Source organism: Carassius carassius, chromosome 46, assembly GCF_963082965.1.
Source record: "Carassius carassius chromosome 46, fCarCar2.1, whole genome shotgun sequence".
NCBI lineage: Eukaryota > Metazoa > Chordata > Actinopteri > Cypriniformes > Cyprinidae > Carassius > Carassius carassius.
This window is the reverse complement of record NC_081800.1, coordinates 22,618,684-22,646,099: the sequence shown is the minus strand read 5'-3', so window position 1 is coordinate 22,646,099 and position 27,416 is coordinate 22,618,684. Positions and strand designations below refer to the sequence as shown.

At 35.3% G+C, this 27,416-nt stretch overlaps 1 protein-coding gene across 11 annotated transcripts in view; it reads right to left on the bottom strand.

Moving 5' to 3' along the window:
• Nucleotides 1–27,416, bottom strand: part of LOC132129683 (pleckstrin homology domain-containing family G member 5-like) — a 74,477-nt gene that overhangs the window by 36,178 nt on the left and 10,883 nt on the right. For 5 of the 11 annotated variants that reach the window (XM_059541337.1, XM_059541339.1, XM_059541338.1 and 2 more), the window contains one exon: nt 19,777–19,853. In XM_059541337.1, the coding sequence (XP_059397320.1) occupies nt 19,777–19,853 (77 nt within the window). Of the gene's footprint in view, nt 1–1,892; nt 2,125–2,652; nt 2,775–4,015; nt 4,192–19,776; nt 19,854–27,416 lie in introns of those variants that run through there. The other 6 variants (XM_059541342.1, XM_059541344.1, XM_059541343.1 and 3 more) reach the window with 4 other exon arrangements.

Below are 27,416 nucleotides of genomic sequence, written 5' to 3'. Positions count from 1 at the left end.
TCCATATGCTTTTTAGCTTAGTCTTTTTTTATAGTAAAGGAATAATTTTATCCACTCCAAACCTTCCCACAAAATCTCTTATACCACCAAGCCAAAGCACGAAAACAAAAAAAAAGATTAATAACAATAATAATAATAATGTTTCTTGAGCAGCAAATCAGCATATCTGAATGATTTCTGAAGGATCATGTGACACTGAAGACTGGAGAAATTAAGCTGAAAATTCAGCTTTGATCACAGGAATAAATTACATTTTAAAATATATTCAAATAGAAAACAGCTATTTAAAAATTGCAATACTATTTCATAACATGAAAAAGTTTTGACCGTATTTTTAATCAAATAAATGCAGCCATCAGAAATCAGCTTTGACTATAAGACACTATTCAAGATTATATTTTCCAAAAGAAATGCCATTAATTTACACAAACTTGCAAAAATTACGTTGATAGCTGGACACTACCTGCATAATCGGCACTATTTTCAGAAACAATACATATTGTGCAGTATGCAGTGAGCTAGTATTCAATTCCAAACAAAGACACAAGACATTTTTCATCTCTAAAAGAGATTAAACGGGTCTAAAGAAAGGAAATTACCAGCATACAAGAAGTCGCAGAAGTATGCAGACCGAGGCTAGTGACTGACGGTTCACAGTCTTGGGTCAGTGGACATCCGGAACAATTAAGAGGGAAATTCGCATTACCACAAAAGTGGTCTACATGCATCTCAGAATACAATGACCACAGTCTAAACTTACCAAAAATGAGCTGCTATAGCAGGATTATGACACATGCAAAAACCAAAGACTTTCAGCCAGCAGAAAACTATCAAATGGATTATTTTTATAGTCTTTTAAAGATAGACAAGCACTGGTCACAATATGCATTGATTTTATGAACAAAAATCACCGACATATTAAATTATTTAGGCTCATTTTAAGATTCATGCATTTGAATTGCATATAAAACTTCCACCAATTTGGTTTATTTCAATAATCTAATCATATAATAAAAAAAGCATCAAATGGCCATCATTAAAATACGGCTAGCTGTGGAACAAGCAATAGTTAATATTAGTACTATTAAAGAAATCCTACCTATTTTTTTTATTTTTTTTTCATGTATGACTGACATGCATCACATTAAGTTTATTAGTCTGTTCATGTTAAAACTTTGAAATCAAAATGAATGGAACGTATTGGACATTCATCAAAATATATTACTCAGAAAAACAAAGTAGAAAGTCGCACAGGTTTGGAATGATAAAGGTAAATTAAGACAGAATATTAATTTTCAGGTTAACTGAAGCATATCTTTATAGATCAATATGGTTGAGCCAACACAAACAACTCAACAATAGAGGTTTTCACAGTGATGCAATAGAAGAACCATTTTAAGTTCCAAAAGAACCTCTCAGTGAGCAGATCTTAAAAGAACCATTTTTTCTAGAAAGAAATGTTCAATGGATGTTAGAGGTTCTTCATGGAACCATAGATGCAAATAAAGAACCTTTACTTTTAAACTTGTACTGACAAAACAAGCTCCATTATGGAGGTCCCCAGTGGTCGAACCCTTTAAAAGTTCTTGAATTAACCTGCAGCTTCAACAACCAAGCAGGAGAAACCAAAAGCACACATTCAGACAAACTTCTTGTCATTTCATGGTTTTAGTGCACCGACCAAAGGAGACCAGCCACAAAGAGTCCGGGTAACCAGCCCTTTCACAGAAGCTGATGATAAATCTCTGTGGTATGGTGTGGGATTTCCACACTTATGTACTGAGAACATCGAAAGCTTATTTGGTCACCATCGAAGGACTAAAATTTCTTTGATTGACTAATTCTGAGTTTAAACCTGTGGTTCACATGAAAGCCACTGCACAATCACTTACCTCCAAAAGCAAAGTTCACTCCGGTACAATAGAGTTTGCCAACCCTGGCATAGGTCTCAAGGTTTCATGTCTGTTGCTAAGTTTTTTCATCTCCAAATTACTTTCTACCAGTAGTTTTCCACATTTTAGTGTCCTAAATGAAGTTAGAAGTCTTGCAAAGCAGATGTTCATTAAATCAATTTTACATTTATTGAAAAATCTCAAGAAAAAAAAGCTAAGAATGTCCAAAAGGACAAGTCCATCCACGCTAAAGAAGACTAATTAACTTCACTTTTTCACAAGAAACATTCCTCAGTGTGTGTTTCAACATGTAGCATCAGCAAAAGCAAATGTGCATGTTCACACCCACACCTGGAAAACAGCCACCATTATCACAGAAGTGAGCAAGAATATTAATTACAAGAAACAGGTTATGAGAGAGAGACGGAATTAACGTAAAGTTAAGACAAAATCGACCATGAAGAAAATTAGCTAACAGTTTTTCGTACTTTAGTTTACTATAAAAACAAAATAAAAACCACAATTTTCACAAACCGCTGCAATAGTGAAAACTCTGCCGAGCTTAAACCCAATTAGAGACAACGACTTGTAAAGTTTAGCATACGTCCGCAACTTTCATAAACATGCTTTGAAATAATACTTAAAGTAGTCTAAACGACATAAAACAGACATTTAAGAAGGAAACCCTAGGAAACATTATGTCTAGCCATCTGCTGGGTAACCAGAGACATATGTAGTAAAGACAGAAGTGAAAACTCACCACCAGCAGCTGCGTGCATTCAACTTAAACTCAGTCAAGTTCGCTGAGAGAGCCGACTCAAGCTCCACTTTGTGATGCAACACTGCTATCCATAGCTTAAGGGGAGAAATAGGAGGAGGAACTGACATACATGAAAGAGGGAGGGCGAGAGAAAGAGAAAGATAGAGAGTGAGAGAGAGAGAGAGAGAGAGAGAGAGAGAGAGAGAGAGAGAGAGAGAGAGTCTAGGATGAAGTGAAAGAAGCAACGCTATAGTGTTATAAAATTCAAAGTTAGTGTTCTCTCTAAACTGGAAATGACATGAGAGGGAGAGCTAATTCTCAGAAAGGTCAATATTTCATGCAGGAATATATAAAAATACATTCATATACAAATATAAATCAATATGAACTACAGATATGTTTAAAACTACATCATGTTTTTTTTTTTTTTAAATAAACTGTTTTAAAATGCAAAATGAAATAAAAGTAAAAAAATTACAACAAGATAAAGAATGTTTATGCATTAAAATTTTCATGACAATTAAGCAGATTTTCACCCCAGAGCTTCATTACCATAATGCATCAGGATGTTTTAATTTTTAGATTTTTTTGGCCACTCTTATTACAGTAATAATAATAATTTTACTCTATACAGTATATACTACAGCAAAAAGAATTTTTGCCGTAGTATATGCACTGAAATATAATTATGCATGTAAATCATACATCAAAAGCCATACAACTAATACTAATCTTATGTATGAATACCTAACGTTTAATTTTTTTAAGTGTAGATAATAGTAATTTTATTTTATATGATTATATATGGGGATTATTTAATTGTCACAATATTAAATTTTCTAACGCAATAATAATAATAATAATTCTTCAAAGAACACCATTATTTTACCATGGTACATGTCTAATAAAATAGTGAAGACCGTGGTACTTAATGACTACAATAATCATGTACCATGTTATTCACATGGTATATGTACTGTAAATATATATAATATAAATGTATATAATACTTTCTGTAAATTTATAATTTTCTAAGTACAAAAAAGAAAACTGAGCTTGGGTTTGGGAAAAGAAAGTGGCAAATCCCTGCACATATCCGTCCTACCCCAGTCCGGACCTGCACGCTCAACCCACTTACTTAAACATGTTTAAACGCTTCCCACTACTCATCAAGATCCAAAAATTCCATGCAATTTTCTCCTGAACTTTCTGCACACTCACGCACCATCAATGGCAACATAAGAATTACTCATGCATCTATGATAGCCAAGAAAAATAAATGAACAAACATTGAGGAAAAAAAATATATAAATACAAATAATTACAAGAAACGGCTCTCTGGCATGCCATTAGATGCACTCACCGACAGCTGGTCAGAGTTGCATGCGTGTTTGCATGTGTGCATGTTTCTCTATACATCAGAACAACAAACCGATGTCCTCTATTCTTGCGATGGAGCAAACTGCATCGTCCTCCTGCATTCTGGGAGAATTTGTTGGACGCGGGTGCTTTCAATCTAATTGCTCCGTAAGCTGGTGTGTGTGCGCGTGTGTTATACAAGGTGAATGTTTCTATCCCTGATGTAATTTCTTCCAATGTAGGCGCAGTTTAGACCCTGAGGGTGTTTGTGGGACTACTTAACTGCTGGAGTCTCAATGAGGAAGATAGACATCAGATATAATCTTGTTGACAGTCATGACTGAAGACCCGTTGTGTGTTTATGATAAACACCCCCGTGCTCGGTCTGCTCACACACAAAAATGCACATAAACTGCTGCTTTGTCTTGCTGACATCTTCAGATGAAGCTTATCTATGAATCAATTCACGTGAATTGATTTAATGGATTCTTGAGGAGGAGATATGATATCTGACAAAAATGCTAAAAAGGGAAAGGAGGAAGCCTAAAAATGATAGTGTAATGAGGAGTCGAGTCAGAGACATTCGGATCCATGTGCATTGTTTATTTAGAAAACATAGAAGTACCAGGCAGGGGTCAGACAACAGCGTCAAGGATATCAGAGACAATCAGAATCAAGATCGGTTACCAGGCTTGAATCAGGGCAGGCGGCAGACAATAGGCAGGTCAGAGACAAAGCAGAGGGTCAGTAGGGCAGGTGGCAGAGGATCGGCAGAATCAGAACAGTCCAAGGTAATACACAGATAAACAGGCAGGGAATAAACACTCAGAAATGCTAGAGAGGGAGTGTTTGGCCACAAGTTCTATGGAGGCATTGATGGCTGGATGACCAGCACTGGGAGATTCATGAGTCCACTGTATTACTCATTGGCGGAGTTCGGCAGGAACATAGGTGCAGTCGGGTGGACACTCAGCAGGAGCAGGGTCGTTTACCTGAGCTTATAAGATTTCGGTAATGATGTCCCATTGGATGGGTGCTAGGATAACTGTGAAGGGGAGAATGGGTTCGACAGAGTTAGACTTGGGAAGGTGATCAAACTGTTGGGAAAGGGCGTCTGCTTTGAAATTTCTTATGAAGCGTCGATAGAAGTTTGCAAATCCTAGGGAACGCTGCATTTCCTTGGTTGAGGATGGTCTGGACCAATTTAACACTGCCTGTACCTTCTTCTCATCCATGGTTACACCCTCTGCACTGATTACGTACCCCAAGAAAGAAATCTGTGTTTGGTGGAACTCACACTTCTGTAACTTAGCGTAGAGCTGGTGCTGGATGAGTCGCTGAAGGACCGCTCTGAACTGCTTGATGTGGGATTCAAGGGGATTCGGAGTAGATTAGGATGTCGTCAATGTAGACGATGACACATTGGTTAAGCATATCCCGGAAGACATCATTGATGAGGGCCTGGAACACCGAAGGACTGTTGGCAAGTCCGAATGGCATAACCCGATACTCATAGTGCCCGGATGTTGTTGAAAAGGCCGTCTTCCACTCGTCCCCTTTGCGAATGCGAATCAGGTTTGTAGGCACTACATAGATCTAATTTCGTGAAGTACTTGGCATTGCGGAGCTGCTTTAGGGCCAAAGGAACCAGGGGCAATGGGTAGCGGAACTTTACACTGATCTCGTTGAGTGCCCGATAGTCAATGCATGGCCGAAAGGCTTGCATCCTTCGTCTTGACGAAGAAAAACCCAGCTGAAGCTGGTGATTTTGATGGTACGATGAAGCCTTTGGCCAGATCTTCTTCAATATACTTTCTCATCGCTGCCGATTCGGGTTGAGAGAGAGGGAAAATCCTGCCCTTACGAGGAGTAGAACCTGGGATGAGGTCGATGGCACAGTCGCTGGGTCGGTGTGGAGGAAGCTTTGGCTTTGCTGAAGGCCTCAGATAGATCCTGATATTCCACTGGCAGACCTGAGAGGTCGCAGAGTCTGAGCTCCTCCTCCTGGGAATGAGTGGATGGTAGACATGAAACAAGACAATGACCATGACAGGATTTTGACCACTGAACGATCTCTTGATTTGACCATGATATGTGTGGGTTATGTTTCTCTAGCCAGGGTAGTCCTAGGATGATGGGGTTTTGGGGGTGATTCAATGGCAAACAGTCTTATAGATTCGGTGTGGAGAGCCCCGGTTTGAAGATAGATCTCTGGCGTTATGTATTTAATTCTCCCTAAACCCAGCGGTCGACCATCTAGTGCTGCCACTGCCACCCGGGATTCACATGAAAGGAGAGGAATGTTATGAGTTTCAGCGAAAGACAAATCAATAAAATTCCCCGCAGCCCCAGAGTCTATCATGGCTATGGTCTCAAATATCCTCCCTCCTGTGCTAATAGCCACCGGTACGCCAAATGAATGAAGACTTGAACTCACCGCAGTGGAATCCTGACGAGGGGGCCAAGTGGGACAGGAAGCCCTCAGGTGACCAGCCTGACCGCAGTATAGGCAGAGATCTTGTCGAATGCATTTCTCACGCTCCTCTATGGATAGTTGAGTGGCGCCGATTTGCACTGGTTCTGGTTCAGAGAATTTCTGGGTGATCGATCGTTAGCTGGAGAGGTTCATTATCCCAGCCCGTCTGAGCAGCTAGTGTTCGGAAGGCCAGAGTATATTCGGCAGCGGTGCTGTGACCCTGACATAGGATGATTAACTCATCTCCCGCCTCCTTTTCGCTGGTGGAGTGTTTGAACATATCCCGGAACTGGCAAATGAAACAGTCGTAAGTGGGGAAAGACATGCCATTACCCTCCCACATCGCTGTAGCCCATTCCAAGGCTTTACCGGTGAGCAGCAAGCAGACGAACGCCACACGACTCTCATCAGTCTAATAAGTGAGGGGTTGCTGGTTGATGCAGACGTAGCACTGCATTTGGAAGCCCTTGCACTTGCTTGGAGAACCGTCATACCTTTTGGGAACTGAACTTATGCTGACATGAGAAAAACAAATACAAAATTTATGCGTAAATGTTCCTCATTCCAATCCTTATATAAGCCGAAGCCAAACACTCCCTCAATGCGAAGTCTTGTTTAGCCTGTCTAGCATTTCTGAGCATTTATTCCCTGCAGGCTTCTGAACTGAGCGCTGATAACAACTTGGGTTGTCCTTGTCCTCTTTAGTCCGGATGACATGGTGTCCCAGTTTCCTAAAAAGAACTTCAAATTTTGATTTGTCTGACTAAAGAACAGTTTTCCACTTTGCCACAGTCCATTTTAAATGAGCCTTGGCCCAGAGAAAACGCCTGCGCTTCTGGATCATGTTTACATATGGCTTCTTTTTTTATCTATAGAGTTTTAGCCGGCAACAGTGAATGGCACAGTGGATTGTGTTCACCGACAATGTATTCTGGAAGTATTCCTGAGCCCATGTTGTGATTTCCATTACAGTAGCATTCCTGTATGTGATGCAGTGCCATCTAAGGGCCCGAAGATCACGGGCATCCAGTATCGTTTTCCGGCCTTGACCCTTACACACAGAGATTGTTCCAGATTCTCAGAATCTTTGGATGATATACGCTGTAGATGATGATAACTTCAAAATCTTTTTTTCTCTGAGAAACTCCTTTCTGATATTGCTCCACTATTTTTCACCGCAGCATTGGGGGAATTGGTGATCCTCTGCCCATCTTGACTTCTGAGAGACACTGCCACTCTGAGAGACCCTTTTTATACCCAATCATGTTGCCAATTGATCTAATAAGTTGCAAATTGGTCCTCCAGCTGTTCCTTATATGTACATTTAACTTTTACGGCCTCTTATTGCCAAACACAGACTCTTACTAGTAAACTAGAATGAATCGGAGGTTCCAAAGCTTCCTAAACAAAACTCACTGTTCCTCTGGCATTCAAAGTAAATCAGGCTGAGCTTTACTTAAGTCCTCTACAATTAGGTTCCTACATAAGAGACTGTGTGTGTGTGTGTGTGTGTTTGGGGAATAGCATCCCATCCTCCAGAAACCCCTGTAGTCTACCTCAATTAAAAGAGTCTATATTTAAAGAGGCATGCAGACAGCAGCAATACAATTACCTGAGGGGATCAGGTGCTCCGGGCAAAGCAATAGAGAAGATACAGCACAAGTGCTTCAACACAGCTGACGCGAATCACACACAATATAGTCATTTTTGTCATTGCACAAGGACGCAGGCCAGTCCTGCTTGTGTGTCATTTACATTTTACATTTACATTTAATCATTTAGCAGACGCTTTTATCCAAAGCGACTTACAAATGAGAACAATAGAAGCAGTCAGGTCAACAAGAGAACAACAACAGTATACAAGTGCCATGACAAGTCTCAGTTAGTCTAGTATAGAACGCATAGGTAGGGTTTTTTTTTTTTTTTTTTTTTTTTTTTTTAAAGACAAGAAAAGGAAAAGTGCTAGTGTCAACCGCATCTTATTTGTAAAACTACCAGTGATTTCACGCCTGACAAACCGAATTTATTAGATGAATTGCATTTGATTATGAATGTGATATTGCGAAGCTTGTCGTGTTAGTATTTTTATTAATGCCATTTATGTTTGTTAATACAGCACATAGCACTAGTCAACTAAATGAATGTAACATGGCAAAGATGAATGCACTTTTGGAATTTCTGTGGTCTAATGTGTTATTGTTGTTCATGATGAAATTGCATTTTATTGCTGTGATTAATTTATAGCATTAACAAGATGAACCGTTGAATTGATTTTGGAAGCGATGACTGGTGAATGTATTTTTAGTCCAGTGACTGTATATAAGATTAGTATTGACCAAGTTCAGAGGCTGTCAAATGTGGATCAACTTACTATGTTGTGTATTTTCCTCAGTTTCAATATGAAATAATAACTTTTATATTGATTCAACGGATGTATTGCCCTTTGAAAAAAATACGTATCATGGATTTATTGCATTTTGGGGAAAATATTTTTAATTTTAAAATAAATCTTTGAAAATCTAAATCTGGATTTGAATTTTAAAAGAAAACACGTTTTTACTCAAATTAATCAAAATGGATTTATAGAGTTTTGGAACCAAATTCTTAATTCTAAACACTTCGGAAAAGCAGTTTACAGGTCACAAACATTGGGTACAAGCTGATTTGAAATTAGATTAAAAAAATTAATATACACAATCCAATCAAACAAACTTTGTTGATTTTTTTTTTCAATAAATGAATAAATAGATTTGCTAAGGTATAAATAGTCAATCTCTTTAGAATTTAGAATTGTTGCTTTAGGATAATTTCAATGAACTGAAAAACATTGAGGATCAAATTATAATTACTGCATTTTGATTTAGCATGATTGAAAATGCTGCATTTTATGCATTTGCCCACTATTTGTCCACTTTATTTGATAAATATTATTCCCTGTGCACAAAAACCTCCCAGAATACTGAGTGCCCCGTTGATTACAGTGTTTCCACCTTTTTTTATTATATATATATATTTTTTTAAATGTATTTGTGAAAAATACTAAAGTATGTTTATTTTACAAATGTATTTTTTTATAAATAAAATTCTTACATTTTAATAATAATAATTTAAAAATTCATATTGGCTTTATATCGGCCCCCTGCTTTCCAGGATATCGGCATCGGCTGTCAAAAAACACATATCGGTAGACCACTATGTGCCCCTTTAAAAAAAACTCAAATAAAACTAATGCTAAGTTTAAACAAATTATAATCAAATCACTGGTGTGTGAACTGGGTCAAATGATTCAATGAACAGATCCAACTAAAAATTAAAAAATAAACAAAAAAAGATAAAAATACAAATAGACTGAAATTAGTTAATGTTTGGAAAATCTGTGAATCAGTGAGTTAAACTTGAGAAATGAATCAGTCAGATTCAACCGATTCAATTAAGCATTTGACAAGTGCTAATTTTTTACCTCTTAACCTAAAGCCATTTAACAAAATAACAAATGAAAAATCTGACTAAATCATTCTATCATTATGAACTGGGTCAAATAATTCATTTAAAAGATCCAACTTAAAAAAAAAAAAAAAAAAAAGTGCTTGGCAAGTGCTCATTTTGGATGTTTTCCGCAACCTAAATACATTTAGCAAAACAGCAAATGCAAAGTTTGTCCAAAGTCCAAATTTCTGCAACTCTGTAGGTCACATTTCTATCTCATACTAATAGTATTTCTGTTTATTAGGTTTTGTTGGAAAGATCTCGGAGCGGATTTTCTCCAACACCAGAGAAACAAGCACTCATCGTGCAGGATGCAGGCAGGCTTTTAATGGTCCATTTCTAAGAAACAAACATTACGCAACAGCTTCTTTCCCAAGAAGGTGTGCAAACCTGTCCAAAAACACCTCACACGGAGACAGTTCCAGCTAACACACAACGCCTATTATAACTGTGACGCAGAGGTTGATAAACACACTGATTAAAAGTTGTCAAATCTTCATCATTTACGAAATCAAATCCGCTGATGTCATAACAGATGAACGAAAAGTCTCCTGTGTGGTTTCCGTGAAATTCCCGCACAGCGCTCAAAAGACACCATGTGCATTCGGCATTGAAAAGCCATTATCTCACTCTGACCGGCAGGTTTAATGCCCAGTCTTCTTCCTCTTCACCACACCGGCCTTCATGCCAGCAGACGCTCCAATGGCGAGCGGTCAATGAGCACCACGCAACAGTAAAGCAATCCTCCCTTTCCTTCATGAAGGAAACCACTCATCTGGGCCTTCAATCGCTCATTTCATCTTATGAGCCATTGGCTTGTCCATTAAAGCTATATTTATGCTTTTGGTGGTTATTTAATGGCATTACAATCTGTGGGGACCTGAGCACACATCTTACAATTCAGACACCGATGACAGAAAGCACACACTGAAGAGTGCAAAGCCATACGTTGCCAGAAAGACCTGTCAAAACATCCAATATGGAACTTCAAATTTAATTGTTTAAAGTGGTGATGTGTAAAATGTGACATTCAGAAATAAATATCAAATAAGTAGGATGTGGAAAACCAGCCATAAAATTAATTTACAATCTAAAAATTCTCATCATTTATCTGTCGTTTTGGCAGACTTTTCTTCTGTGGAACTCAAAAGCAGTAATTTAAGACAGCAATAATGATTTAATATTAAAAGAAGTGAATAAGCTTGAGAACTGATCAGTGATTTTTGGGAACTGGATCAAACTGTGTAACAGACAGGTGAAAATTGTATATTTAGTTGAAAATATAAAGTTGACTCAAACTTGAGAACTTAATCACTTCTAGTGATGAGAAAATAATTCAGTGAACTGGGTCAAATGTAAAAAAAAAAAAAAAAAAGAACTTGAAAACTGAATCATTCTGATTCAAGAGCAAATCATTTTTGTGAACTGGGTCAAATGTTAAAAAGATCCAAATCTAAATCCACAAATTTCATTCTCAAATTTCAAAAACCATACAAAGCATTTGAGTGACCAAAAAAATAATAATAATAATAATAATAACAACAACAAAAAAAGTAATTAAATCATCATTTTCCAAAAATCTTTTTAATTCGTGAACAACTCATTCATGTGAACTGAATTGGATCAAATAATTATTTGAAAAGACACAATAAAAAAAAAAGATTAATTCACTAATTAAATCTAAATATTTGGGGGACAAAAAGACTGAAAATAAATCATTATTTACTGAAAACCTCAATGAGATGAACTTGAGAACAGAATAAGTTCAATTCACGATCAAATCCTTTTTGTGAACTGAACTGGAACAAAAGAATTCATTAAAAAGATCAAACTAAAAATGGGTTCATTTACAAATTTTAAAAGCCAAAAGACAATAGATTTGTGGCAAAATTCTTTAAGTGAGTTGAACAAGAGAATCGAATCAGCTTTAAATCATCAAATTCTGATCAAATCATTTGTGTGAACGGAGTTAAATGATTTATTGAGAAAAAAATAATAATAATTCTCACACCTTACTGGTTTGAAACAACATGAAAGGGAGTCAATACATTTTGGATTCAAATATTTAAAGCCAAAAGGTTAAACGTGAAGTCAGCAATGGTCTAAACAGTCTGTATGGCCTTCATGCCATTGCCTTACAGGATCTTAAAGAGAGCCATCCATGATCCTTTATAAAACCACTCACTGCTCAGAGTTACCCATGAATCATTAGAGTGAGGAAACGCTAAATATTTATTGGCCGTATACAGGAAGAACTGGAAAAGAACAGATGTAAATGAGAAAAGACGGCATGTGCTTCATCACTCACCAGCATGCCTCGGGAAAGATTAACAGCGGAATAAGGAAACAGAAGGACAAGCTGGAGTTATCTGGAAACGGGGACACTTTCCCTGAAAGAAACTTTGAGAGTAGGGATTGAGTGGGTGGCGGGATGGCAGAGGATTGATTTTGACAAGGATGAGGTGTTATGGAGTAAGTGAGGGTAGATATCTGATCTATTGCTGTGCCTGACACACACACACACACAAGTGTGATTTACAAGCTTGTTTCTCCATGGGGTGCCCACAATGACACGAGTCTCCAAGAGTCAGTGTGTATTTAGGTTTAAGTCCCCACTGGGATAGAGAAATGCACACAAGCACACACACACACACACACACACACACACAGAGAGAGAGAGCTTTCAGCTGTTTGTCTTTGGTTGGGTGGTTTTCTCTGGTGATCCACACCTTGTCTAGTCCTGTTGGGGAGCAAACAGAGGTAATTGGCTCTGAGTGATGGAAACATGCTCAGACTGGCCCCGTCTCCACACGGAAACACGATCAGATACCAGAAGATACAAACGGAAAGACAAACAGACAGACTCCAGAGTCCCATTAGCCATTTATTTGTTTATTTTATCAGAAAAGGGGGGGAATAGGATCAGAAAAGTGTTGTTTTTGCTAACTAACTGAAATAAGTTTAAGCTGAAATACTAAAATTATTAAAACTTACAAAAAATAGCTATATAGAAACAAAAGTACTAAAACACACACAAAAAAAAATATAAAACTAAAAAAAAAGGTAAATTAAAACATAAGCTGAAATAAAATGCAATATAAATATTAGATGAGAAATAATACAAATAAATTACAGCTATATAAAAATATCAGTAAAAATTACAATTACATAACCAAATTACTATTACTAAAACAATTAAAAATCTTTTTTGATAATAGAAATAGAGTTGAAAAAAATGAACTTAAAACAAAATTTTAAAAAGAAAATTAAAAATGCTGCCTTGACAACTAAATGAAATGAATAATTTTAAGTACTAGATTTGCTAAAACTGAAATTAAAGCGATCTAGAAATAAAAAATAATAAAAATGATAAAAGCACGAAAAATAAAAATAGTTTTTGATTACTGAAAAGGCTGAAATAAAATGCAAAATAAATATATGAAAAATATTAATAAAAAATGTTAAGCTATATAAAAATAAAAATATTTATAATAATGATAACGCAAAATAAATATTAAAACTATTAAAAATAATTTTCAGTTATTTAAATAAAGTTTAACAATTTATAAAAATAAAATATATTTTACTGAAATAAATTATTTTAAATTAAATTACTAAAATTTCTAATAATAAAACTGAAATAAATCTTTATATATAAATAATAAAACTAATACAATGACAAGCATATAACATTATTTGAAAATATTAAAAAATAAAATACCATATGAGAGCCACTAAAATAACACTGGATCAACTGGACTGAATTTTGACTGAATTTTCAAAGCATGTGCCATACCATCAGGCAGCATCTCCAAGACTTTCCATAATTACCCGGTTAAAGCGGCAGATTTCGACTAGGTTACATTTACCCTAACGGCACACTACAGAATTTTCGAAACTGTCGTAATTTCCAAATCATCTAAGACATGCATTTAACCTTTGTCTTGTCTTGAATTATTCCTACAGCAGACTATAAATAAACATAATCCTCCTTAAACCAGTCAGAAGGCCTGTAGAGCAACATTAGCGACTGTTGAGAGCAAGAGCTGACACAGACAGTGATTCAGACATCTGCACCAGTGTGTTTGTCTTCAAGTTCTAGCTAGACTTTAGCATTTAATAGCAAGACGCTAACAGACCTGTCCTCAAGCTGCACAGTTTCACAGTACTTAAGGTCATGGGTTGTTTTTCTCAGGAGGCACCACTAATGATTTGACAACAGATTTATTTTCAGTCCTGTCCTGCACTCAAACACACACAGACACACACACACACACACACACACACCGTCTCTCTGCCTCCACCTAGGGGTCGGGGTGAGTTACTGCAGTGCAGGGGTCATGACACACAAAGCTGCTTTTATTGTGTAAGGAATTCAAAATGATGACTATAGAAATTGTATATTTATAGTAGAGGAGTGAGGGCTAAGATATGTCAGTGAGTAAGTTGTGTGAATTTAGCAGCTGGAGCATTACAACACATTTTGAAAAGATCTCTCATGCACAGTACACAATTGTCCACATGCAGGAGAAAAAAAACTTTTTTTATATATATTATCATTAATAATATATAATTTTCTATGTATGCATGCGTGCATATTTTCTACGTGGTAGGGGGAAAAAGCCTTTGATGTCAAACTTACACAAGTTCAAAATGATCAGAATCAAATATTTTTACATTAAGTTTAAGTTTCACTACAATCAGATATTCTGAATATATTCTGGAATATTTCCTTGCTTGTTTATAAATTTTTACAGATTTCAGATTATAAATATAATTATTTATAATAAATTATAAAATAAAGTTATTAGTATATATTAAATACTTAACACATTATAATAATACTATAACATAATAGAAAAAAAAATAAAAAAAATAAATAAATAAATTTATATATAAAAAAAAAAAAAATATATATATATATATATATATATATATAAAAATATGGAATGTTAAAGTTTTTAAAGTGGCTTGTTACAAAACCTTTCCATTTCAAAAAGTGCTGTTCTTTTGAACTTTCTATTCATCAAAAAAATCCTGAAATATCACAGCTTCCGCAAAAATGATGAGCTGTTTTCAACACTAATAATATTCAGAAATGATTCTAGAGCATCAAATCAGCATATTAGAAGGATCATATATAGGATATAAGGATCATGTGACACTGAAGACTGGAGTAATGATGCTGAAAATACAGCTGTGCAACACAGGAATAAATTACATTTTAACATATATTACAATAGAAAACAGTTCTTTTAAGTTGTACAAATATTTTACAGTATTACAGTTTTTACTGTATTGTTGATCAAATAAATGTAGCCTTGGTGAGCAGAAGTCTTCTTTCTAAAACATTAAAATCTAACAACCCCCAAAGCTATAAAGAATATTTCACCCTCTCTCCTCTAATGCTTAGCACGCAAGAACAAGGAGTAACAAGTCATAAACAATCATGTTACAAGACAAGCTAACAAAATTAAGATATTAGCAAGTAATAAAAACAATGAAGGCCCAGAGGGAGGCGAAGGTGACAATAAGACAAGAGACATTCCTCCTTCATGCACGTTTCGCTGTAATCTCTTTACATAACCGCAGCCCGTGACCTCGGGGCGCCAGACGAGCACAAATACTGGAGAGCTTTTCCTCCAGGACGACCCCCTACAGCGGTCCCGCACACACAATCATAAACCCTAAGCCCTCGTGTGCTCACTTACACACACAGACACACACAGCGCTGGAGAACGGCACACACAGACATTGCATGAACAGATATTTGCTACCTTTCTCAAAAGAATGATTAGTTAAACTTAGCAAGCACCAACAGGTAACAGCTCTCTCAGCTGGATTTCTGGCTTTGTCAAATGAAATGAGCTCAACACTCTCTGTTCATACAATAGAGTGCAAATAAACAACTCATCTGCTTTGAGAGATCCTGAATGAAAAGTGCAGTCCATAAAGGCATTGTACTGTACACTCATGAACTTCTGTTGTAAGTCCACTTAGAAGTAGTTTATGACTTTTATACATTTTTATTGTTCAGAATATTAGTGTGGCGAGTGGGGCAGGGCAGAGAGCCGTGGAAACGGGTCGAGGCCCATGGAGTAATTGGAAATGAGCGACACCTACACCACTCACCGGTCCCGAGTCCCACGGAGGAGCTCCGGAAGGATAAAAAGGAGGAGTTACGACACTGAAGGATGAGAGAGGACCAGGCCTGGATTTTATTTTGTGTTTTGGTTTTGTTTGTGCACCGCAGTCATCCGCGAGGGGCTTTCACGCTGTTTTATGTTTATTTTATCATTAAAGTTTTATTTAAATGTCCGCCGGTTCCCACCTCCATCTTCCCCACTTACGAACTGCGTTTCAATACACATATACACACACACATATATATACATACACACACACACATATACATACACATATACATACTATGAAAATTGTAGAGTCACACTGAAGGCATCAAGGGCTATTTGACCAAGAAGGAGAGTGATGGGGTGCTGCGCCAGATGACCTGGCCTCCACAGTCACCGGACCTGAACCCAATCGAGATGGTTTAGGGGTGAGCTGGACCGCAGACAGAAGGCAAAAGGGCCAACAAGTGCTAAGCATCTCTCGGGGAACTCCTTCAAGACTGTTGGAAGACCATTTCAGGTGACTACCTCTTGAAGCTCATCAAGAGAATGCCAAGAGTGTGCAAAGCAGTAATCAAAGCAAAAGGTGGCTACTTTGAAGAACCTACAATATGACATTTTCAGTTGTTTCACACTTTTTTGTTATGTATATAATTCCATATATAATTCTACATGTGTTAATTCATAGTTTTGATGCCTTCAGTGTGAATCTACAATTTTCATAGTCTCTCTCTCTATATATATATATATATATATATATATATATATATATATATATATATATATATATATATATATATATATATGAATGCGATATTCTAGTTTCACTCCGCTTGCACAGTTCTCAGAGCGAGTGTCATAGCAGACACCCAAATCCACCATCATTTTATAAATAATACTGTTTTTGTATAACAATGTAGCAGAGGTGGAAAGTAACGAATTACATTTACTCGCGTTACTGTAATTGAGTAGCTTTTTTGTGTACTAATACTTTTTAAAGTAATTTTTTAAATCTGTAATTTTACTTTTACTTAAGTATATTTTGTTTGAAGTATTGTACTTCGCTACATTTTAAAACACATTAATTACTGAGTAAAAAAAATAAAAAAAATAAAAAATCGCTCCCTGGAAACTACGACATAATGGGCAGGAGGGCAAACTAGCGCTAAAATCACAAGAAAGATGCAGACGGACAAAACAGGCGTTAGTGGTGCAGACACCGCTGAAAACGAAACCCCGTCATATTCTGAAGTTGAACTCGAAGGAAATGAAGTGAACCCCTGGCCATATGTATGCTCTATTATGCAGTGTAAGCTGTACTTGCCTAGGAAGACCAAACTAGCAGCTTATAAAATCTCGACAAGACATCAACTCTTCACAAGAATGTAGAGGTAAGCTAAATAATTGCATCGTTGCATTGGTGGTTAAAATGAAGCTTTGACATTTTAGCAAGAGGTTTTGCACAAATTAGCCAAAAAGACCGTGGTGAGGAGTGTGCTATTTTTGTTTTAATGATGTGCGCGCGCATTTATATTGCGTTCTTTCACTGTGTGATTCAGTCTCCTAAAATGCATTTAGAATGATCACAAAAAGATATAGGGGCAGAAAATTCACATATTTATATAATTTCATATATTAAATCAAAATCACACAAAGAATGCCATCGTTTCCTCCAAAAATCATCATGAATATATACATACATACATATATATATATAACAGTTCAGTAAACAAGTTAATTAAGAGACTTGCGTTTTAGACACCATATTGCCTTTAAGCTCTATTTCTACAACAGAAAATAATTCCAAACACAGCCACCAAAGCAGTTTTGCGTCTCTGAGCAACGTGACAGTGTTTCGTTCCTGAATGAATCAACCGTTTAAATGATTCGGTTAAATCGCAATGACTCACTTATTAACAGTGACTTGCTGACACATACTGGCCATTTTAATTTCACATTTAAAGTATCTTTTGATTTTTTTAAATAATTAATTTCTTATCATTTCAAATGAGTATTCAACATTTTATGTCTTGTATATCAAAACATTATTCATGCATTTGTAAATGCAGGTTAAATGCATTCTTGTCCTGCACTAAACAGTGTAGTACATCTAAATGCCACTTCCAATGAATCTTCTGCATTAAAAGATGGGTTTGTTGATACTGATTTGCCTGGTAACAGCCCAAATGCTTTATTATTCTAAATAACTGATTCCTTTAATTAAAAACAACTAGTTTGAGATTAGTAGACCTATCCCGGGGGTGTCAAACTCAGTTCCTGGAGGGCCGTAGCCCTGCAGAGTTTAGTTCTAACCCTGCTCCAGCACACATATCATGACATGTAGTTTTCAAATAAACCTAAATGATTAGATTAGCTGGATCAGGTGTATTTAATTAGGGTTAAATCTAAACTGTGCAGGACTGTGGCCCTCCAGGAACTGAGTTTGACACCCTTGGCCTGTCCCATTTTTGACTCCCTCCCACTGTTAAAATGTAACTAAGTAATTTTTACTCTGAGTAAAGTTTAAATGAGCTACTTTTTACTTTTACTTGAGTAGGTTTTTAGACTGGTACTTTTACTTGTACTTAAGTAAAATTTCATTAATGTAATGGTACTTTTACTTGAGTAGAATATTTTTGTACTCTTTCCACCTCTGCAATGTAGTTTTAAGATAAAGAATTCTGTTATATAATGCAACTTATAATGCACGTAATGTAGCTTTTGATGAGCTTTTTAGTTATGTTTCTAAATTTATACACACACACACACACACACACACACATATATATATACATATATATATATATATATATATATATATATATATATATATATATATATATATATATATATATATATATATATATATATATATATATATATATATATATAATTCTTTATCTTAAAACTACATTCCGTGACACAAAAACAGTATTATTTATAAAATGATGGTGGATTTGGGTGTCTGCTATGACACTCGCTCTGAGAAGTAAGGAGTGAAACTAGAATATCACACACACGCGCATATATATATATATATATATATATATATATATATATATATATATATATATATATATATAAACAGATTTTATAGTTGCAATAGTTTTTAATTGTTTTATATGGCAATGATGTATTAAACTGACCAAACCAAACTACATAACTCCACTTACAGTACCGTATTTTTCGGACTATAAGTCGCACCTGAGTATAAGTCACATCAGTCCAAAAATACATCATGAGGAGGAAAAAAACCATATATAAGTCGCACTGGGCTATAAGTCGCATTTATTTAGAACCAGGAACCAAGAAAAAACATTACCGTCTACAGCCGCGAGAGGGCGCTCTATGTTCTCAGTGTAGACTACGGGAGCACTGAGCAGCATAGAGCGCCCTCTGGCGGCTGTAGACGGTAATGTTTTCTCTTGGTTCATTTCTCTCGGTTCATGTCAAATTTATTTTGATAAATAAGTCGCACCTGACTATAAGTCGCAGGACCAGCCAAACTATGAAAAAAGTGTGACTTATAGTCCGGAAAATACGGTACATAGTTTTTACAGTTTTTGAAGTATTTCTTAATTACCTTTTTTATTTTCCAGAATTATATATATATATATATATTTTAATATTTACATACTGTATGCACACGGATGTCTGCTGTGTGGTTCTTACCTTTGAGGCGTGACGGCGCTCGCTGCAGTCTGGGTGCTGGCAAACCACACACTCCTCATCCTGAGCGGGCTTCTCATCTACAACATTAAATCACACACACACACATATAAATGAAAACACCTTATGAACCCAATGTGAAACTCTGCATTTTCTGAAAAAAAATAAAATAAATAATAATAATAATAATAATAAATTGAGTTGCTATGTGGTTGCTAAGTCATTTTGGATCTAGGGTTTAAATGGAGAACTAAAACCACTATAAAACTAGCTGCAAAGGCAACATTTCTCATTTTTGCAGAGCTGAACTTGATGTGCTATAATTAATGTTTGACATTTTTATACATTTTTGTTGCTTTTAAATATCTTAATTGTTTTTATTCATTTTTTTATTCATTTCAGTTTTACCATTTATTAAAGGGTTACTTCACCCATAAAAAAATTGTCTTTGATCTTTCAAGCTATTTAATGCCACTCAGCGAGTGTCACATGCATCAGTCGAAAAAAGGTTAAATATAAAGCACCTATCCAAAAAAAAAAAAGTGTCTCACAAGGCTGCAAATTTTCATTTTTGGGTGAACTACACCTTTAAAAGTTTTTTTTTTTTTTTGATTTTTACTTCTCTACTTTATTCTGCTAAATAAATAAATAAATAATAAATTAATTTTTTTTTTTTAAATTACAATAACAAAAATAATATAAAAATAAACACCGGTTACAAGGGTGTTCTTTTGATCTTTTTTTCCAGTTATTTTTTAATTTCTTTCCAAAAGAAAGTTTAAAAACAAAGCAAAACAAAAAAAAAACTAAACAAAACCGGTCTCAACAGATACTTAACATTAAAAGGATATTTAATGCAATGAAAGAACTTTGACAGGACATAAAAGACAGGAGAAATTAAGAGAAAATAAAAAAGGAAATAATTTATGGACTAATTTAAATTTTTGGGTGAACTATCCCTTTAAAAGCACTATGCAAAACTAAAGCAATTGACCACACTATAATATTAGTTTCATGAATGCTAATTATTTCACTTGCATTTAGATCGATGTGTCTGTATGCAGATGAGAATTTCAAGACAGTTCACAGCCACATACTTCAGTGATTCCCAGTAGAAGTCGACCCAACAACAACTTTCCATTCTCCTCTCTGCCTATAGATTCATTACTCTCAGGGATTCCCAACATCATTTCCATCTGGAGATCTGTCGCTTTAAATCAGCTCAAATGTGTGCCCTCTTCAATAATATGCCTCACTATCCAACCTTTTAGACTGAATCAAGGGTGTCATGAATCAAAAACTTGTGGCAAAACCTAAAATCATGTGAGTCCCCAGTGTCTGACCAGCAGCAGCTGCCCGCTCTAACCACCTTATTGTTTTTATCATTATTCCTTATACTTATGGTCTGCAAAACCCTAAGTATCACACTTCAGTGATGATAAAACATCTGCAGATAATAAAACAGGTGGAGAAAAAGCATATTTTTAAGTCCAGGCTAGAAAATTCAGTTTATGGTAGGAACTGTTATTGTTTTTTTATAAGCTTTTTTTGCTGCTTCAAGACTGTCTACTAGCTTAGAATGAAGACGCTAAAAAGCTCTTATATTCACTGAATAGATACTACTTTGCTTGTAAAATAAAATAAAATATGAAAAACATCAAATAATGAAAAAAAAAAAGATAAAAAGAGTTTAAACTAAATTATTTCCTGAGAGACTAATCTTACAATGGTATTTGGCTTTATACAATATAAATCACACAAATAAGTGATCCGTAAAAAAAAATCTTACAGTTCCCAACCAACAATCCCACAGTCCTGCAGCCTTATCAAACTCTTCCTCAAAGAAGACCACACAGCAAGGACCCTTGACCTGGACTGTACCATGTTTACCATGTATAGGCAGAGTGGAGATTTCTAAGAGCATGTTTACGCATCGCTTTTGTACAGGCTTTTATGAGGAATGTGAGGAATGCCTCAGATCAGCGGTGAATTTATCCCTCTGTTCTGGAGCTTTGGAACGGCTGGCACACTACTGGACCTGTCTGATGGCCTGCCTCCTCCTCCTGCTTTGCTCTGAAGGCTAAAGCGCCCCGTCAGCTGGAGACGCCGGTGTGAGTTATGTAACGCAAGGCGTCTACTGGAAGACAGATAGCAGACGGTAACAGACTGCCAAGGTACGAGGTGCTTCACATGAATGTCAGAGAAGCAGCCAACTGCTGCGTCACCACACGGGACAGTAAAACTGTTTATAATCAAGATCAAGGGATATCTATACAGAAAATAAAACCAAACAAGGTTAACAGGACCCCTGTAAACTGACTTTTGACTAATGAGTTCATCTGTACCCTTACTTTAAAAAAATACCTGTAGATTTGACAGTAAAATACTGACAGCAGGGTTGCCAACCAGTTACTGTATTTTTTAACAGTAGTGTTACTGTAATTTAATTTACAGCAATTTCAATTTCCAGTAATTTTACAATAGCTGTTTTTTTTTTTTACAGTAAACTAATGTGTGCATGATATAATGAGAAATAATGATTGGCAGCTGAATTTTAAATTTAAACTATTCATTAACTGCATAAGCTTTAAACAATATTTAAGTGCTTACAAATAAACAACTAAAGATTTTTGATTCTTAAGGAAAGGAACATGAGTGATGCTTGCTTTTTCATGCATTAGATGAGAAGCTGCATGAAACACCCTCTTTTACTATATTTACAATCGGTGCAAAAAATTTACTGGTAATTTTCTTCTGGGATATTATCCAGTAATTTTATTGACATTTCCATTAACCTTAAAACACAACGCTACATATGCAGTGCAAAGTTCAAAATAAAGGTAAACAGCTATATGTATAAAAAAAAATAAAAAAAACATTTATATATATTTATATATATATATATATATATATATATATATATATATATATATATATATATATATATATATAAGATAGAGAGAGAGAGAGAGAGATTATACCTTATAATACATATAAAATAAATATAATATATATATATATATATATATATATATATATATATATATATATATATATATATATATATATATATATATATATATAGTAGATTGTGCCCAAAATGTATTTTCTTTTTTTTAACAATGAGTTTAAAATAAGTTGCATTTGTGAGAGACTTTCTTAATTTCTCATCATATTGTGAGAAATTTAGCTATGAGGAATTAAGATAGCAAATGTGAGCTAAAGAGTCACATTGTGAAATCTAAAGTCAGAAATTTATAATAAAATTTAGCAAGATAAAGACAAATAATGACAATCACAACTTCAAGAAAAATTATTTCTACAAATGTATTAGTAGAAATTTGACCCCTCAGACTTCATGTGTCCAGCCATACTGCTTCTTACACAACATGCAGAGAGGACTTAAGAGGCCACACACTTGAATCGTGAGTACATCCAATAATACGACCATTTTGAAGCTAATCTTACAGCAATGGTCCTTATAGTTTGTGACATTTTCCTATCACCATTACCAACTCAAAAACCAAAGTGAGCCACGACCCACCATTATAATCCCCCAGAATAATTATGCCATTTGAGAAGACAAGTATGCACTTAGAAATGCAGTACGCTCCTCTTCTCTAGGCCGCAGAGGCCAGAAAGCAGCTCTCAGCAATGAATCGGCCTTAATTAAAGGTTTTATGGATGGAAGAGATCAAAGAGGAGACTCATTTGCAGTTTTCCATCTCTGTTTAAGTGTCCCAAATGTTCTGGAAGAAATCTGGGTTGTGTAAGTGACAAACAAATAAAGCATTGTGGACTAAATGATGGGCTAATGAAAAACAGCATCGTTATTTACTATATTACCAGTAATAAGGCATGGGTAAGAGAAGTGAAGAACATGGATGTTACAGCAATGATTGACCATGATAGCACATTTTCAACTTCAAAACACACAAATCCAAGGCAGCAAAAGCATTCAAAGTTAAGAAGAGGTGTGGAAATGTTGAAAAAGAGTGCTACAAAATAGCAGGACACAATGCAAAAGATGCATGCATACATTAAAAAAAGGGACGCAACAATATTAATATTGTTGAAAAACATTATTTGTAATATAATTATTATAATATGTAATATAAAACAATTTAATGTATGATACAAATTTAAATTCTATAATATGTTGTCCAAATATATTAACAATAAAAAGAATGAATAAAAAGCTAAAAAGTTTTAAATGCTAAAAGTGAATTCTGGCCTAAAATATACAGCATGAAAAATGGATATTTATTTAAAAATTTGCTTACGATAACCTTAAACAGTGTTAATAAATTATTAGTATTTTAAAAGAATTTTTTCGGGTTGTAGGACCTGCCACGAGAGGGCGCACTATCAAAACAATAACAATCGTGTGGAATGATGGGATTTGTGGTCTTCTACTCAAATGCTGACGGCCATCACTCAGATGGAAAGATAAATCATGGATTTAACGCGAGTTCAATGATTTGCGCAAGTAGATTACATACAAAGTCAAAGCAAAGACGCGATCAGACATGTCCTCTCGCGGGTCTCGAGACGCGATGCCCCGCGTTTGGCGTGTATGCCCAATAATACTAATCTGGTTGATCGTTATAATAGCGTACGTTTTCTGTAAAGATACGAATCAAAACAACTCACATGTCGAGTAAAACACAAGCGAGATCAGCATCTCTTTCTAGTTGAAGTTTGTCGCGAAGCTACTTCCGCATTTGTCCACGACACTGTTGTCATGTGGTTTCTATGTCAGTAAAGGCGGTAACAAAGGGTAACTAACGTCAATGACAGGCGACTGCACTGCCCCGTGTCACTGTTTAGAATGGGAATTTTCTCATGATTTTCAAGTAGTTGAAAACATTAGAGATATTGTTAGTAATCAGCTGGACAAAATATATAACACTAGCCTAGTAGTTTTTGGAAATTTTACTGCAAATATCTTACAAATTGTACCTTTAAGTGACCATTAGATTATGCAAAGGTAAGCTAAATGTAAATATTGGGGAAATGAGTATTCAGAATTAGATATACACAGAGGTGGAAAGAGTACAAAAATATTCTACTCAAGTAAAAGTACCATTACATTAATGAAATTTTACTTAAGTACAAGTAAAAGTACCAGTCTAAAAATCTACTCAAGTAAAAGTAAAAAGTAGCTCATTTAAACTTTACTCAGAGTAAAAATTACTTAGTTACATTTTAACAGTGGGAGGGAGTCCAAATGGGACAGGCCAAGGGTGTCAAACTCAGTTCCTGGAGGGCCACAGTCCCGCACAGTTTAGATATAACCCTAATTAAACACACCTGATCCAGCTAATCTAATCATTTAGGTTTATTTGAAAACTACATGATATGTGTGCTGGAGCAGGGTTAGAACTAAACTCTGCAGGGCTACGGCCCTCCAGGAACTGAGTTTGACACCCCTGGGATAGGTCTATTAATCTCAAACTAGTTGTTTTTAATTAAAGGAATCAGTTATTTAGAATAATAAAACATTTGGGCTGTTACCAGGCAAATCATTATCAACAAACTCATCTTTTAATGCAGAGGAAATGCAGAAGATTCATTGGAAGTGGCATTTAGATGTATTACACTGTTTAGTGCAGGACAAGAATGCATTTAACCTGCAGTTACAAATGCATGAATAATGTTTTGATATACAAGACATAAAATGTTGAATACTCATTTGAAATGATAAGAAATTAATTATTTAAAAAAATCAAAAGATACTTTAAATGTGAAATTAAAATGGCCAGTATGTGTCAGCAAGTCACTGTTAATAAGTGAGTCTTGCGATTGAACCGAATCATTTAAACGGTTGATTCATTCAGGAACGAAACACTGTCACGTTGCTCAGAGACGCAAAACTGTGCTTTGGTGGCTGTGTTTGGAATTATTTTCTGTTGTAGAAATAGAGCTAAAAAAGGCAATATGGTGTCTAAAACTCAAGTCTCTTAATTAACTTGTTTACTGAACTGTTATATATATGTATGTATATATTCATGATGATTTTTGGAGGAAAAGATGGCATTCTTTGTGTGATTTTGATTTAATATATGAAATTATATAAATATGTGAATTTTCTGCCCCTATATCTTCAATTTTGTGATCATTCTAAATGCAATTTAGGAGACTGAATCACAGTGAAAGAACGCACTATAAATGCGCGCGCACATCATTAAAACAAAAATAGCACACTCCTCACCACGGTCTTTTTGGCTAATTTGTGCAAAACCTCTTGCTAAAATGTCAAAGCTTCATTTTAACCACCAATGCAACGATGCAATTATTTAGCTTACCTCTACATTCTTGCAAAGGGTTGATGTCTTGTCGAGATTTTATAAGCTGCTAGTTTGGTCTTCCTAGGCAAGTACAGCTTACACTGCATAATAGAGCATACATATGGCCAGGGGTTCACTTCATTTCCTTCGAGTTCAACTTCAGAATATGACGGGGTTTGTTTTCAGCGGTGTCTGCACCACTAACGCCTGTTTTGTCCGTCTGCATCTTTCTTGTGATTTAGCGGCAGTTTGTCCTCCTGCCCATTATTTACTGCCGTAGTTTCCAGGGAGCGATTTATTTATTTATTTATTTTTTTTTTTTTACTCAGTAATTAATGTGTTTTAAAATGTAGCGAAGTACAATACTTCAAACAAAATATACTTAAGTAAAAGTAAAATTACAGATTAAAAAAATTACTTTAAAAAGTATTAGTACACAAAAAAGCTACTCAATTACAGTAACGCGAGTAAATGTAATTCGTTACTTTCCACCTCTGGATATACAATATCAACAGAAACATATATATAATAAATGTAATTAATTAAAACACACACACACATGGATACCTGTTGTTATATGTTTACGAGTACTAATTTTCATCAACTAGAATGAATCAAATCCGATTCGGTTTCTAAAAGTTCTTTTTACATGAACCCTAAACAATGCAATTTGATTTACATATTCACATCTAAAAAGGGAGCTGACAGAAGAACATTTTTGCAAATGTTTAGTAAATATTCAGCCTATGCACTCACCAATTCGTAAGACATGAGATTTAAGTAAGCATACATATGATCATAAGCTGTAAAACATGCAAAATCACGGCCCTGGACATTTTTTTTTTTTAATCGATTCAGAAAATAGTCGGATTCAAATATTTACATATTTTCCTAGTGATTACCGTATTTTTCAGACTATAAGTCGCACCTGAGTATAAGTCGCATCAGTCCAAAAATACGTCATGATGAGGGAAAAAACATATATAAGTCGCACTGGACTATAAGTCGCATTTATTTAGAACCAAGAGAAAACATTATCGTCTACAGCCGCGAGAGGGTGCTCTATGCTGCTCAGTGTAGACTACAGGAGCACTGAGCAGCATAGAGCGCCCTCTCGCGGCTGTAGACGGTAATGTTTTCTCTCGGTTAATTTCTCTCCGTTAATTTCTCTTGGTTCAGGTCATATTAATTTTGATAAATAAGTCACACCTGACTATAAGTCGCAGGACTAGCCAAACTATGAAAAAAAGTGTGACTTATAGTCCGGAAATTACGGTAGATTATTTCAGGTCTACACCACCCCTTCCAATCAGTCCAAAAATTAATTCGGGTTGAGCTCAACTGGATCGATTA